Source organism: Orbicella franksi, chromosome 12 (genome assembly GCF_964199315.1).
Source record: "Orbicella franksi chromosome 12, jaOrbFran1.1, whole genome shotgun sequence".
NCBI lineage: Eukaryota > Metazoa > Cnidaria > Anthozoa > Scleractinia > Merulinidae > Orbicella > Orbicella franksi.
Window position 1 is genome coordinate 4402501 of NC_138156.1, and position 16261 is coordinate 4418761.

Sequence of the window (16261 nt, forward strand, 5' to 3'; positions counted from 1 at the left end):
ACCAAACCGTCAGGTTAAGACAGAACGACACACAGTGCTCGAGCTTAATCAAGTTAGGAATATTATCAGTTTAAGAAAGGCATGTGTTGAGTCAAGAATGTTAGTAGCATGCTTTTCAACGATATAATAAAAAAGCTCTTATTTTGCACCATCGCCCTAAAATTATTTCGGAAGAGAGCACCCTACTTGTTTGGGGTCGTAGTACTACATTCTGCTACCGGTAAGAATCGAAGTTTTCTATTGTTTAAATTGGGTGAAGAAGTTTGTAACTGATTCCACACCCGAGGCCGCTCGACTAGGACCAGTAAGGAACAGTTTGGTTCTCTTGTATAATTCACAAAGAACTTCATATCTCTGGAAGTGTCGCGACAACTTCGGTTTTTAAACTCCATACCTGGGATAAATATTCTCACAATCTTCATGGCTGTTTATATATGTTTCAATGGGATTTCACTAAAAATTTATTGTCATAGCCAAATACGAGCTAGGTTCACTACAGTTGGTCGTGGAGGTTGATTTTGGGACGGTCTTGATGATTTGACGAGAGTTCGGGATTGTACTGTTGAAAAGTGAAATTCTCCATCGTCATTACTTCAGTAGTTTCGGGTAAGACTTGATTCCTGCGGCAAGTCAGCACAAGTTTTAACGACTTGCGGTATTTTGTCAGTCTCCACGCGTAGATGAACGCATCTAATGCCACCTTCACGAACATCATTTCGTCCGCAATAGTGATCGCAGCAGAAAGGTCAAGCCTCTCTTGTAGAGTGTGCTGCTTCTTGTAAAATCTCATATGGACTGTAATGATGTGGGGAAGAGAACACACGATAAAAACTCCTGATAAAAGTAAGGTAACAATTGTAAACTGTTTCTCGCTAATTCTGTTCGTTCGAGGTTTGCCTGTGTGTCTCCCATGCACTCCAGTCTCAACGCCACTTTCCCCTACAAGCCGTCGAGATTCTGTGGCAAAATGGCGAAGTGATCTCAAAAGTATCGCGGAACTGAGGATTAACAAAACCGTTATCAGTGTCGAGTGAAGATGCAAATCTACTTGAAACAAGGTTTCTTTGGGGACAACAACGAACTGCAACAGAATGAAACCGGTAAAGTACACCAACGAGAACCCAACACAAGCGAGGACCCTGCGGGTTGTCACTTCTGAGCGATAGTGGTGCGGGTATGTTATGGCGACGTACTGCGTTAAAATGAGACCAAGAACAAGCAGAAAGGACGCGTTGAGGCCCACGTAAGACAACCAAACTCCGATTTGGTATAAGGTGTTGTATGGCTCGCATGGAGCAGGGGACCCTTTTACATACGTTGCCACACGGTGCATTATAAAGAAAGGCTCAACAAGCAGGCCCGTTGTTAAATCAACCAAGGCTAAAGCGACGATGAAATACGTAGCTGGTGCACGGAAGCATTTGAGAGGATCTTTAAACAGAGTAAATAGTAGCAACACATTACTTGTGATTGTTATAGGTGATAGAATCGCCAGACAGATGCCAGTAGCTAGCTGGGTGTAAAGGAACAGTCTGTAGTCTGTTGTTGGTGAATCAGATGGCAAAGAACTGTTGTTCATGGTGTCAACCGTTCGTCGAAAACGTGTCATTAAGTCATTCCTTTTGTCAGGCTGTAAACCAACAGATTTCTGATCGGCGTTAAAGTTGTAGTTTCCAGTTGACTAATCTAGTATTCGAAAGATACCGCTAATTGCAAAGGTGAATCAGTGGCTAGTTTTGCAAAGACAAGTAGTGAGAGTCTAATTCAGGAGAATTCAGAATCCGGCTTTAATGATGGACAATATAGGTGAAGACTATCCACACAGCTGTCGGCGTAGACGTATGTATCAAATTAGAAGAGAATTGTCTGTCGGGTATCCGGACCGCTTGAATGGCGTGCCTCTCGATCCAGTGCCGAAAACATCAACTGGAATATGCCTGCATGGAACAGAAATTTTACACCTCGGGCGTTGTCTTCACAGGACTGTTTTAAGCTTTCCTTTCCGATACTGCCAGCAGAGATCCAATTTTCTCGATTTTTTTTTTGCCAAGGCATGCATGAGTTCGAGCGTTTAGGTGCACGAGATTACGGGGTAAAAGGCCACTTATTAAATGTCTTTTGGTGAAGCTTTTAAGTATAATGTCCGAACGATTGGAATTCTTTTTCATCCGGCTTTAAAGGTAATGCAGCTTAAAAACGAATCGCCTTGTGTTTGATCAACTGTTTCTATATGCAACGTTTGCACAAGAACAACAATATCTGACAAGACTATAAAGGGATCAGAAAATGTGTCCAAGGCTGTTGTTTACTGTTCGCAGATGTTCCATGTTGTTCTCTACTGGTGTAGAAGAGGTCGTGAAGGGCAGAAAAATTTGAAGCCGACGAGTTTTGCATTTGAAGTAGACGAGCAAGGCAAGCGCTACGTTACTATGACCCACGACGAGACCACCAAAAACCATCCCGGTGGACTTCAAGACCGATCCAGCTTTGAGAAGACGGCTCGTATGTACGAAACAGAGAGTGAGAACGACGGCTACCGAGCGCTGAGCTTGTATATCTCCAAGCTGAATCCGAAATGCGAAGCCTTATTTCAGCAACCTCGACGCGACTGGAATGAATCCGCCATCACACCCGAAATCTGGTACGAAAGCCGCCCGCTTGGTGTCAACACTCTTGGAAACATGATGAAAGAAATAAGTACAAAGGCCAAGCTTTCCAAAGTTTACACAAATCACTGTGTTCGGGCGACAGCGATAACCTTGTGGTCTCAAGCCGGTTTGTCAGATCGCCACATCTGCCACATTTCGGGACACAGAAACCCGAATAGTCTCCAGCATTACAATTCTCGTCCGTCGTCTATCCAGCTCAGGAAATGTAGTGATGTCTTGTCTACTGCTCTACAAGGGGCCGAGCAGACAAAACAGAAATCTCCACAATGCTATGAGCCTTTTAGTCAGCCAAAAGCAGCAGAAGTATCAGGCAGAGTGGTTGAAACGCACAGCCGATCATCCACCACAACGATCCACAGCGAAATGCTTGGCGGCATGTTCAATTCTTGCACAATCGGTTCAATGCAAATCAATCTTTATCCTCCTCAGAGCAAAAGTCAGTGAACTGGGGAACTGCTTCAGCTTTCGAAGATTCTTTTTGCTGTATTAATTTCTTTAGAACCGTTCTGAATTTTTTTAGAAAACGTTTGTTTCTTGCCACAAAGGGAACGGTTTTACTTTTCATTCAGCATTTAAGCCAATAAAAAGAAAGCATGTACATGTAAGGAGAATACTTATTTTGATTAATTAAAATTCGCAATCCTTTTCTTGTTTAATATGTCTTTATGTTAATGTGGTGGTTTACATTTTATAAAAGAAATAAAAAAACTTGCCCTTCGTGCATTGTTGAGTTATATAAGCACTTGGGAATTTTTAAGAACACTCGAGAAGTGCGAGAAGCACTCGGCTGCGCCTCGTGCTTCTCTATGCACTTCTCTCGTGTTCTTAAAAATTCCCGCGTGCTTATATAACTCAACAATGCACTCGGGCGCGTTTTTTATTTCTATATTGTAAGCCTGGTAAATTTTACACAATTCAAGTGTGTGACCGCTGGACAAAACATTTTGTATGGTCGTTGAACTTTTTCATAAAAAACGCTTGCCCCTTGTCCCATTTTCTTCTATCACCTTTAAACACACATACAACATTTTTTAAACACAAAATTAAAGCAAGAACCATTTTATTTATTAAGGATTATCGAACCTCAAATACATTATTTATGACTGACGAGGTCTCATGTAATGTGTGCCTCGTCCCCCAGTGTAATTTAGAAATAATTTTCAAGCAATTGCTAATTAATGTACAGTGTCTATAGTAAAACCTTTAATTAACCAGGAGAATATCATTTAACAGCTCTATCTACTTTGCTATTACGCACTCAAGTCAATTATATCTCACTCAGCAAAAAATACGAACCAGCATACAATACTTGTACTTGTCAGTGTGAACTGTCTTGTTGCAGAAATAATCAATTCTTGCATAATCTCTAGGACATTTGATTCTTATTACATGCAGTATAAATTCTGTCACAGTATGACTCGGCCTGATTACAGTTCAGGTCAATTACAATTAATGTAATAATATGTTTAACGTTTCAAATATTTTCATGACTGCTTGCCACGTGAGTGAAAGCACTTTATAAGCTGAACAGACCTCACAAGAACGAATTTAAGCTATCATTTACTCTCTCTGTTACACTTTATCAGTGGCGGATCCAGACCTTGAGCTAAAGGGAAGGGTGGGAGTGGGAGGTTTCTTTGCTTGCCCTGCCGACTTTTCTTCCTTCTGCCTTTTCTTTTACCCAAAATAAGGGGGGGGGGGGGGGGGTGGCGTTTTCCCTTATATCCGCCACTGCAGTTTATTTCTAGGATAAAATCTCGATACTTTGTTAATTCCTATAGATCGGGCTACATTGCGTTATAGAGAGTGAAACATACACTCTTATAACTGAAAACGTCTGACATTTGGACAGAGGCTGGAAGTTCCTAGATTTGAACCTGATGATTTTCGTAAGATAAGTTATTATTTCTAGGGAGGTTTTAGGTTGTTTTATTGTAAATTCCAATAGTCCTGCAGAGAACACGATCAGACAGCCATACAACTGGAGATGTTCTACGATGAACCACGCAATAAGACATCATTTATGTTCAAATATATCTCTAAAAGCATTTGGTTCCTGGACTGCACTACACTCAAGTTCTACATTTTGCCAGGGTCATATACTGTTCTTTAAAAAAATTGTCGAAATAAACTTCTTCTAGTGACTTTCAGTCTAGGGCATGTTCTTAGTATGTTCAGCCTCAATGTTCTTAGAAGAAATCTTTTATAGAAAAAAAGAGTGTACTTTGAAAGTTACATATTTTTTTAGCAACGCCTGTTTAGTTAAAAACATTTCAAGCTGTTTTTATTCTGGCTCATTGCTGATTGCCTTACTCGCTACCGTGACTCCCATTAGAACCCGTGAAGGACCCAATTTACCACATAGCCTTTTGTTGCAACAGATATGAATGAATCAGAAACCTGATAATTACATCAGAGTTTCCTAGCTGTTTGGTGGGGGGGGGGGGGTACTCTGGGAATTTCTGGGTGGGGATGTGCTGCTGGGTCCCTGGAGCCCTTAGCCTATACCAGAGGTAGTTCAGCTGAATTTTGCTACCCTATACTAGAGTAAACTCCCCAAATCCCCCTATCTATCGACACTATTGCGGCTGATTTGCGTAAATTTAAACTTGCCGATTTGATTTTTTTTTATATTTTTGAGTGGCAATTCCTGGTTTCCTTAGTCTAGAGAAAATCTTCAACCAACTAGTCAGTTTTGGGAAAAATGATACCCTATTCTAGACCCAAACGCTCTGATTTATATACCCTATCCTAGAGTAAACTGCTTGAAAACCATAACCTTCACAGCGGCACATACCTATGTAGCCCATATGTGTTAGTGTCCCCCCCCCCCTTCCCCGGGCTTGGTTGTAACTGATTTGCTTCGCAACTGAACGGCTTTTTGTTTTTCTGTTAGATCTGAGAGAACCTTGATCAAACCACTACAGATACGAACACGAAACAAGTTGTTCAGAACCAGCCTGCGAACGCAGGCCATTTCAGAATCTACTCTAATCTGATAAAATTATATACAATAACATCTAAAAAGCAAAGAAAACAATCCCAATTTATATATTATTTTTGTTTGCTGGTTAACATTTTGCGTCAGGCCTCTGTCAGGTATAAACAATTCAGGCAGTCGGCAAGAGAAGATCAATTTATTTAATGATTTCGTATAGTTGAAGGCTTATTCAGATTACCAAGGCAAGTTGTCGAAAACTGAAGTCTACTTGTGAAGGTCACGCAATGTCTGTTGTCACGAACAAAAAGGTTGCGATGCGTGATCGACCGCTTCACTAAGATTTATATTTAGTGCACCATTGAATGATACGAAAAAATTCTACACGAAAACAGGTAACTGAAATATTCACTCACTTTTCTCCCAGTCCCTCAAACAAAGATTCCTGTGGCTCAGTAAGCTTGTGAATGATGTGCATACAGTAGCTGAAACTGAGAGTCAAAGTGAGACCAATGGCTACCGTGCGCAGAGCAGTAAGATTAAGGTCGGTGAGCGAGCCTTTAGAATTCAACATAAAATAAAACACGGCTACTATGTTACTTTCAATATAAGCACAGATCATGCATATAGTGATGAAGAAGACATACCTCGTGACAAATTTGTGTTTGTTTAGGATGATAACGAAAAGCACGTTACAGATTGTGCAGACCGTCTTGTAGCTTGTAAAATAACTAAACAAGGCTAAAGAATCTTCTGAGGAACAGTATGGCACAGCAACACCCAAAATGAGCAAATACATGTTTGATGCAAACCAATCACTTCGAATCAGTTTTGAAAAGTTGGTTGGGACGGTCCATGTGGCTTTACAGGCAAACCTACTGTAGAGAAAAAAACAAAATATTTGAAGAGGTGACCACAACAAAGGAAGAAAGGTGTCAAAGAATAATGATAACCAAATTATCACATAAGAATAAAAAGAATGATAAGGTGCGATAATGTCATCCCAAAAAGTTTTTTGCTGAATTTCGTTTTGATCGAATCGAAAAAAAGACCATCCTCCACTGGATATACCTACAGGGCCGGGAGAGCTACTATAATGAGAATAACATACCCACTACCAACAGCTAGTTTGCCGAACAGCTTTCTAAGGTAAGTTAAAACGCGTCTAATAGCTCCGGGCTCACGGTGTTTCCGTTACTGCAAGGATCGTTTAACTCGATAAGTAGCGGTTGTGTTTTGCCTCCAGTTTGCTCATGTTCCTTTTCTTTGTTAATATTTCTCTGAGTCTTCTGGTGGTCAGCTGCTGAGTTTAGCTCTGACTCGACAGTAGTTTCCTCTGGTACGTGGGCTCCTTCAACTTGTTGACCACTAGACAAGCAACGAAGCTTCTTTCTCCGTCTGAGCCATTCGAGAGTGATGAGTGGGCCCAAAAGAAGCCAATAGTAAAGTCTCCGTAAGTATTGCTGCATCTTGTAGAGGTCCGTTTGTATAATCGTTACTCTGATGTCAGTTTTAGTTCGGTCTGCAGCTATAAAATCAAACTCATCAATGTTCGCATATGAACCGTCAATGAAATAACAGCGAAAAGGATGCTGTACATGTAAAACTGGTATCAGTAGTTTGTCCTGAAGCTGCGTTCCATTTTCAAAACGGCCTGGGTTTAAATCATGTAAGAATAATAGCGCAGAATATACTGAGTTCTGTACATGTTCCACCAGTCCCTGTAATGGACACACGGTTTCATTCGCAAGGCTGATGAGCGCGATTTTGTTGACTTGAATTTTTGCCTTACTCGCATCAGCTAGCGGTTGACACGCATTGGCGAGTTTTGAGAATACAGCCAGACCACTTTAACGGAGTTCTTGGCCTTCCTCTGCGGTTGATGCTCGAATAAATGATTCCAGTGAAGGTGTCTCTAATTTCAGTGTGTACTGAGTCAGACATATCACTTTAATAGCACTGAACCTCCGCGTTCGAAAAAGTTATAGTTATAGCTTTGATTTCCCTTTGATCGCCTAAAAAAGGACTTCTGTAATGCCCTAGTGTTGACAACACGAATAGAACACCGGAAAAAATGAGGAAGCAGGCACAGCTACTTATCTTCATGCATTTGTGCGACATGATTGTGACAAAACAATAGGAACATCTGTGTTTGTCAGTGTAGCCAGAGCGCGGTATTTATAGTTATGCAAATTTTCCAAAAAAAAAGGGAAATAGTGCTTTTTTAAAAAAAAAATGAGCGGCGAACTTTATTCAGTAATTAATAAAATGTTTTTCATTACATGTAAAGTGTAACCTACTGTTGCGACCACCTCTCCTCAGCGACCAGTTTTCCAAAATACCAAGTCATTTCCAATTTCCAATTTCCAAGTCAGTTCACTGTATTTGGAACTTTTTTTTAAGCGACCACCTCTCATAAGCGACCGTGACCACTTTTAGAGCTAAAAGTTAAAAATTTTATGTTATTTTTACCCTCTCGAAAGTAACCACTGGACAGATAATGGAGCGAAAATTGGACAATTAGGGGTTGTAACATTATCGTATTCCTGGTTAGTACAACAGGCAGAAAAAAAAATTCTCAATGGAAAGTACCGGATTTTTTTGCGAAATCTCTTGGCTTTTCGCACGAATAAAACATTTCAAAATTTAAAGAAAAAATTCACATACACTGTACGCTTAAATGTCTTGTAATTGCCATATGCTAATGAGGCCAATTTTTCACCCAATACTGGTCTAAGCTGTCATAAGCGACGATCTCCTAATCAATCTATTAATAAAATATTGAGGGCGAAGAATTCCTCGTGATGCCAAGGTGTCGGTTGTATTGGGCAAGGTTTCCACTTGGCTGATTGTGATGGTTTTCATAGACAAAACAAGATGAACAGCTGCGTTCATCTGTGTAGCCAGAGCGCGGTATTTACGCTTAACAGTGAGCTCTACACAGTAAACATATACTTATAACGAATTTCGGGCAAAGAACTCCTCGCCCTTCTCTGCTGTTTATAACTGCGCAAGATTTCCCCTTCGGTTTCGTCAGAAACACACACATAAGGATTCCTTGCCTCTTTTAAAAAGTTTCGAGAGATAGATGGCTTTCAGCAATATTTTGACAGTTGTCTACAGAAGATAAGCTCTGTGGTTATAGTCACTGTGACCATTGTTTCTACCGGTAATAAGTAATTTTTTCCTATCGTCATCCTCTAAAATTATTTATGTGTTACGTGAAGACTAAGTTATCTTGTGGTGTCGTGTTTGTATTAATATTGTTCTTTGCCCAAAGTTTTTACAAGTAAAGACAATTTTATATTTATAACCGGGAAATTGTGAGGAAGGAGCTCTTCGCTCCCTGAATTTTTACTTGTAATTACTGACCGACAACTTGGCACGGCGAGAAGTTCTTAGCCTCAGATATTTTTTAGTATATGAAATGTTTTTCTTAGCTACAGTTGGGCACTACGAGGGCTTCGCAATAAATTTTATTATTAAAAGAATATTATATGTAGCTTGTTTTTCTAAAATAACTAAATACAGTGTCTTATTCATATTTTTTTAAGATGTAATTTAGTGTTAACGTTTTTATAGTTTTTTTTTTTTCAATATATTAATTCCCAATGAAACATGAGTCGAGCCTGGTCTTCCTCAGTGTAAGTGTAGTTACTACATTTTAACAAGCAGCGTTGTGTCAGGTGATGTAAAAGAACCACGAGTCAACTTCAAGTGATCAACGCCCGCCCGGTTTCTTTTCTTTACCTCGCTTCACATTGGTAACTGTTATCTCTTTTAATCGAATGTCTGGAGTATCACTGCAGAGCCATTGACAGTCGTCTGTTCGCTTGCGTAAAGAAGGCAAATTGTCACTCTACAACCATTCTTGTTGTGAATCCAAACCCACGATGCATACTTCGAATCCAGTGCTTGTTACTAGTTTCGTTGTTGTCTTTAAATTGAAGATGTAGCAATGTAATATTTCCATAAATATGCTGCTGTTTTAATACAACGGCCGGGGAGAAAGGTCGAAAAAAATACCCCAGAATTTGTCACTCGTGGACTCTGGCAGTCAATGGTATATACTTTCGAACGTGTTCCATATGCCTGTTACTCAAATTAGAATACCTGGCCCATCCTGCACAGTTACGGACAAGTATGGCAAAATTTTGTTTGAAATTACGAAGGATTTTTCAGCCTTAAACCTTCGGGTGGGGTTGCTTGTAAAAGATAACAGGAAACTGGTGATATGAATGCTAGAAAGCTCTCTAAAACGAAAACTTTAATTTTGAAGTGATCGATTAATTAGCCTATTTAACCTGTTTAAAGCTCAGTACGTGCCTAGATCTAGATACATTGCAGGCCACGAGAATACTTCTGAGTCCAATTATGTACCTGAAAACAAAACTCAACATACAAGTGAACATATGAAAGCTCATATATGATTTGAAGGTTTAACCTGATCAATCGTGTCTTCAAAGCTCAACATGTTGATAAAAAAAGTAAGCAGCCTCGCCCCGGCCATAAAGGAGTGCATTTAGTTAATACTATACCCGAGCCCCGATCTGTTAGCTGTACTGTCAGAATTGAGGCACCACCTACCCTACTCCCAACTCCTTGGTTCAAATACTATACATTACTTTGATCGTAACGCGCCTGTTACAGAATTAGGCGCAAGCAGTGCTCCTATAGTTCCCTTTTACTTGGCAACATTGTCCGAAACAAATAACGATTTGTTAGTTCGCAGCAATAATTCGGCTTAACGGAGGCAACCAATTCTATTTGTGTGTCACTTGATTCTGAGCTCCAGTCACAGGCAGTGGAAATAATTTTTATTTTCCACATTCTGATCTTATCAGCTTCTTGTCTACTGATGTTTAGCAACTGCTGTAAGCAGTGCCGCTTTATTCCATCGCTCTTAAAATACCCGGCATACTGCCTTTTAAAGTAGATCCGATCTGAGTCAGTAAGGTTAAATTGTTCGCCATTAGTTAGTGCGATTTCTACAGCGGCTCAAATAACTTTCGATAGCGGTTCAAAGATTTCTTAATGGAAAGAAATTTTACAATAGACTATGTACGAGGCTGGAAGGCCGAAATGCTTTAACAGAATGAGCAACATTGGGCAGTTTGAATTCGTTACTGATGTGATTATACATGCAGAAGCCAGCGCCGTTTATTCCCCATAGTGTAAGCTTGGTACATTGTACAGATTCAGTCATGGTATTTCTTTCACATTCTTTGTGACGTTTGGTGCTAACGTGGCCTTTATAATATTCAGAGGGTGATTAAAGAACCTCTTTAATCACCCTCTAAATATTATAAACTATTCAAGTGCGTGACCACTAAACAAAAAACGTCTGTACGGGCGTGGAACATTTTCATAAAACACGCTTGCCCCTTTCCCCATTTCCTCTATTACCTTTAAACACACATACAACATCTGTTGAACACAAAGTTAAAGCAAGAACCATTTTATTTAGCAAGTATTATCCAACGTCAAATACAGAACGTCTGACTGACGAGGTCTCATGTAGTTTGTGCCTCGTTATCTAATTTAGAAATAATTTCCAAACAATTGCTACATGTGTATAATAAAATTTTTAAACTGGCGAGATATTATACAGCAAAAAAATAAAAACCTGGATACAATATTTGTAATTGTCAGTGTGACCATTCTTGTAACGCAAAGAATCAACTATTGCATAATCTTGAGAACATTGGATTTTTAAACAGTAATTATGCCACAGTTTGACTCTGCCTAATCTAAATTTAGCCCAATTACAGTGTAGTATTTCGTCGTAAAGTACGATCGAAATACGTTAAGCAAGAAAATGTTATGTTCACTGTTTTACATCCGAGAGACAAACAAATCCATGTTAATTGACCGGTAACAAAGTGACTTGTCACGTGTTACGTGGAACAATTAACCTATAGTGTATCACGGCACTTTTAACATACGTGAAATCGACCAACTCACACAATCTAGTTACACTGAATCTATGCACTACTCCTATGGAAGTTGAACCCTTTTTCCGATGTATACACCTCACAAGAACGAACCAAATCTATCATTCACTCTGTCACACTACATGCTGTATACATACGTATGGGTTAAATCTCGATACAACTCACTGTTACTGGCTCCTACTAGATCGGGCTACATTGCGTTATACAATGCACTATTAATCAGACAAGCTCACCGTTTATGTTCAAATATATCTCTAAAAGCATTTCCTATAAAGATAAACGGCACTGATGTAGAGGATACAGACAGCTTTGTCTATCTAGGGGCCACTGTTAACAACTTGGGTGGTGCCGAACAGGACATTCGGAGTAGGTTAGGTAAAGCTAGAAGTGTTTTTCATCGACTTTCAAAGGTGTGGAGAACAGGTGAATTCCGCCGAGAAACTAAGATGAGGATCTTCAATTCAAACATCATTGCTGTCCTGTTGTATGGATGCGAGACTTGGAGAATGACAAAAGCGGATGAAAAAAGGCTTGACACCTCTCTTCACAAATGCCTAAGGAGAATCTTGAAAGTCCATTGGCCCATGCGTGTGCCCAATGATGAAATTCGGAGAAGAGCGGGAATCGAAAAGATCAGTGCACAAGTGCGACGCAGGCGATGGAAGTGGATAGGTCATGTTCTGCGTATGGCACCAAACCGAAACCCACACGTGGCATTATCCTGGGCACCAAAGTGGAAAAAGAAGTAGAGGACGGCCAAGGGAAACATGGCGGAGAACTGTGGAGAAGGAACGAATAGGGACAGATGGCGAGCATTGATCTCCGGCCCTATCCCCCACTCGGGGGCAAGGAACTAAGCATATCTCTAAAAGCATTTGGTTCCTGGACGGCACTACACTCATGTTGTACATCTTACAAGAGTTCATACTGTTCTTTCAAAAACTTGTAAAAATAAACTCTCAGCTTAGGGCATGATCTTAGTATGTTCGTAAAGTCCTAATTTTAGCTTCAACGTTTTCATACTAAAGTTCTGAGAAAAAAAGAAAGAAAAAAAAAGGAAAGCGTAGGCTTGAAAAGTGATTCCTTTTTTGAGCAACGCATTAAAAAACATTTCATGTTGTTTCGATCCTGCTTCATTGCTGATTGTCTCACTCGCTACTCAAGAGCTGCCATTAGAGTCGGCGCTTTCAATTTATCGAGGTTTCAGACGAGATCGCTGCTGATTTGCTTCGCAACTGAACGGCTTTACGATAATTTCTGTTTTTCTACAAGTTAGATCTGAGCGAACCTTGATCAAACCACTACAGATATGAAAAAAATCAAATTAAAAAAAAAAAATCTTTCTCTTTTTCTTGTTGGTCAACATTTTGTGTCAAGCCTCTGTCAGGTATACACAATTTAGGCAGTCGGCAAGAAAAGATCAATTTATTGAATGATTTCGAATAGTTGAAAGCTTATTCATAGATAGATAGATAGATAGATAGATAGATAGATAGATAGATAGATAGATAGATAGATAGATAGATAGATAGATAACTTTATTTCAACTCGGGTTGATGAGGCTGATTAGGCCTCTATCAAGATTATGCTAATTTACCGAGAAAAATAACTTTAAACGAAAAAAAATTGAAATTAAAAAAATTACAAGATATAAATATATAATAGCTAAGACTAGTTTTCATATGTAAATTTACAATAGATCTAACCGCAATCTTAAAATCTTTAAGGTTACAGTATACCTTCAGGGGTGTCTCGCGCGCAAGCGATGAAGCGCGTGCAGTTTAAGCTGTAGATACCTAAACCCTATATCAAATTAAAGCTTATGGAGCTGGCTATCAAACTATACCAAGAATTTTGAAAGAAAGTGAATTGTCGAATTTTTCACGACCACTAAATGCGAGCGCCCGAATCACCTTTCGAAAGCTACACGTCAAAGCGAATTTCGTTTTTCGCCAATTTAATTTTTTCCTCGGTTTCAGGGCCCAAAGCGCTTAAAAGCGTGTCTGCGTTTTGGCATATTCGATTGCAGTAAAAAGTTACAGAACAGTTTCGAAATAGGATTAAAAAAATGTGGAGTGATCGTACAAAAATCGCTCTCGAAGAAAAAGTATTTCGAAATTAACAATTCGCAGACACGCTTTTGTACTTTATATGTTAAACTAGCCACTGTCCAAATTTAAGAGCAATTGAACAAATTCCCTTTGAGTTATAACTCTTTAAAGTGTCTGCTTCAAGTGAAAAAATTTATTCGAGAAAACAGCGCTAAGAAAAATTTTCTGCTTCGCAAACAAACTCCGCCCACAAACGCCTTCAACTGGGTTCTCAGATAACTAAGCCAATCAGTGCAGGGAAACTTTACTACCGTTAACCTCCTGGTGAAATTTACGCGCGAATCTCTAAAAAACTCTTGTGTTTCGCAATGCGCTCAAGGAACCGAAGGCAGAGGGATAATTTTTCTGTAGCTCGGTTTTTCTTGAAGCTGGTCTGGCAAAATGGGGAAGACTAAAAAGGATACGAACGCTAGAGTGGCGAGCTTCTCTGGCCCCTTTCAACGGACATCTCGGCATTTCAAGAATGTCATTGGATACTATATCCTTTAAAGTTAATTTAAGTCAAAGATTGTGTCAAGGTTACCTCTCATAAGCTTGTAAATCCGTATCCTGAATTAACGATAAGTTTTGGCAAAGGTGTTGGAATGGCGAAGTGAGTCAAGTGAAATATTCGTGTTGAGCATGAGGTTGTGTTTCTTCGGTTAAGCTTGCTTTGAGGGTTTAGTGAAGATGTTTTATATCTGGATCACTAACGATGCTATTTTGCTTCCTTGAGTATTGATATATTTGTGTTCTTCACTCGATATTCTTTGAGATATTTGTCTCAGAAATTATATATTTCATCCATGAAATTGTTATGGAACAGAGTGTCTGGCATTCGCTTTCGCTCAGAAATAATCTGTTCGTCCTAGGAGGGCGAATAACGGACATCGTCCTCTGAGCGAAGCCATTTGGCTGTGAGAAACTAAATAAAAGAGATTTTAAACTCCTTAGCCTATGTTTCTTTCATCTTTGTATTTTGCTTTACTCGCTAAACCGAGACGTACTCTCCCCAGACCTTTTCAGTCACGGCAGCCGTAGTAGCACCAGCCGTAGTGATTTGCTTAAACTCCCTAATTTCGCTCTCTTGATAACATAAAAAAGGTCATTGAGAAAAATGTTGAAAAACAGTGGTCCTAGTACTGATCCCTGAGGCACGCCTTTGGAGATATGAAGCACACCGGAAGTGACATCTTCAATCTTAACACGCTGAGTTCTGCCACGGAGGTAATCACCTAAAAGAACCAGACTAGAAGAAGAAATACCATACGCGGCCAGTTTAGCGAGAAGTAAATCGTGCGGTAACATGTCAAAGGCCTTGGTCAAATCCATAATGACTGCACTGACAACACACTCATTGTCTAAAGCAGATCTCCAGTCCTCAATAAGACGTAATAGAACTGACTCACAGCTACAGCCACGACGATATGCAGACACAGACGGAGACAAGATCGGATTGAAGTATTGAATAAGCTGATGTTCTAGGCATTTTTCAAATACTTTGTCCAATATAACGAGGATAGACACAGGCCTGTACATAGCTTTGCCTTGGGCATCATTTTTCTTAAACACAGGGCAAATCTCGGCCAATTTCCATTTTGCTGGCACTTTACCAGAGTCGATGATCTTGTTGAATAATACAGACAGCAGATAAGCAAAAACAGTTGCCCCAGTGCGTAGAGCTTTGGGCGGAATATTGTCGTGACCAGTGGCCTTTTTTGGAGCAAGCGACTTCAAAATAATCTCAAGCTCAGTCGAAGTAACATGTCTAAATTGGAAAGGTTGGGCCACAGGGCAATGAGTCCGTATAGCAGAGATACTCTGGTGATTAGATGAGAGGTAATCCACAACAGTGTGCCGATTAATTGAGCTATCACTGACACATAATGCAGATGAATAATATTTATTGAAGACCTCTGCAACTTCTAATTTATCTGTAATCAATTTGTTGTCCTCCTTCAGATGAATAACATCTTGGCTGGTGTTACTTTTACAGTGCATAAACGGCTTGATAGCACGCCAAAATGTCCTGGGGTTTCCCCTTGCATTAGCTGCTGTGGTACGTAGGTAACCGGATATCAATTTTCGTCTCAGCGAGGAGGTAAAATTGCGCTGGATTTTGTATCTGACTCGATCTGTTGAATTTTTAGACTTGTTGTATAATCGCTTCAGTTTGTTGCGACGCCTTATGGCGTCAAGTAACTCAGGTGTCATATACGGAACGTGTTCACGCTTCACGGTGCTACGTTTAATGGGTACATGGACATCAAGAACACCCGATACCAAAGTGCTCCAAGCCCAGCAAATATCATTAGCGTCATCGAATATATAGGCAACATCAAAAGGAACCATACTCAAATCATTACAAAACAGCTCCGGATCAAAGTTCTTGAAACGCCTCTTGATAACAGTTCTAAGGCAAGACCTAGGACAATGAGACCTCATTACAGCATAGATAAGATGATTATCACTTCAGCCCAAGTCGAACACCCCAGAGACCAAGAAGGAACGAGGTTTATTCGTAAGAATTGCATCGATGAGCCTGCTTGATGTAGAAGTCACTCTTGTGGGCTGTCGAATTAAATTTGCCAAGTTGTATCCATCCATAAG

The 16261-nt window shown here is 39.9% G+C and overlaps 3 protein-coding genes across 3 annotated transcripts in view; 1 reads left to right on the top strand and 2 right to left on the bottom strand.

Moving 5' to 3' along the window:
• Positions 1-493: 493 nt before the first annotated feature.
• LOC145462681 (uncharacterized) lies at positions 494-2120 on the bottom strand. Its single transcript, XM_081446259.1, has one exon. The coding sequence runs from the start codon at positions 1607-1609 to the stop codon at positions 494-496; it is 1116 nt and encodes a 371-aa protein (XP_081302385.1). The 5' UTR covers positions 1610-2120.
• A 130-nt stretch (positions 2121-2250) lies between these two features.
• Positions 2251-4371, top strand: LOC145462684 (uncharacterized). The gene has a single exon (XM_081446262.1). It carries the CDS (start codon positions 2319-2321, stop codon positions 3111-3113), a length of 795 nt encoding a protein of 264 aa, XP_081302388.1. The 5' UTR covers positions 2251-2318; the 3' UTR covers positions 3114-4371.
• Positions 4372-6779: 2408 nt separating this feature from the next.
• Positions 6780-16261, bottom strand: part of LOC145463541 (uncharacterized) — a 10939-nt gene continuing 1457 nt past the window's right edge. Inside the window, exon 2 of the mRNA XM_081447304.1 lies at positions 6780-13014. The gene's annotated coding sequence lies outside the window, so the exon portion shown is untranslated. The remainder of the gene's footprint in view (positions 13015-16261) is intronic.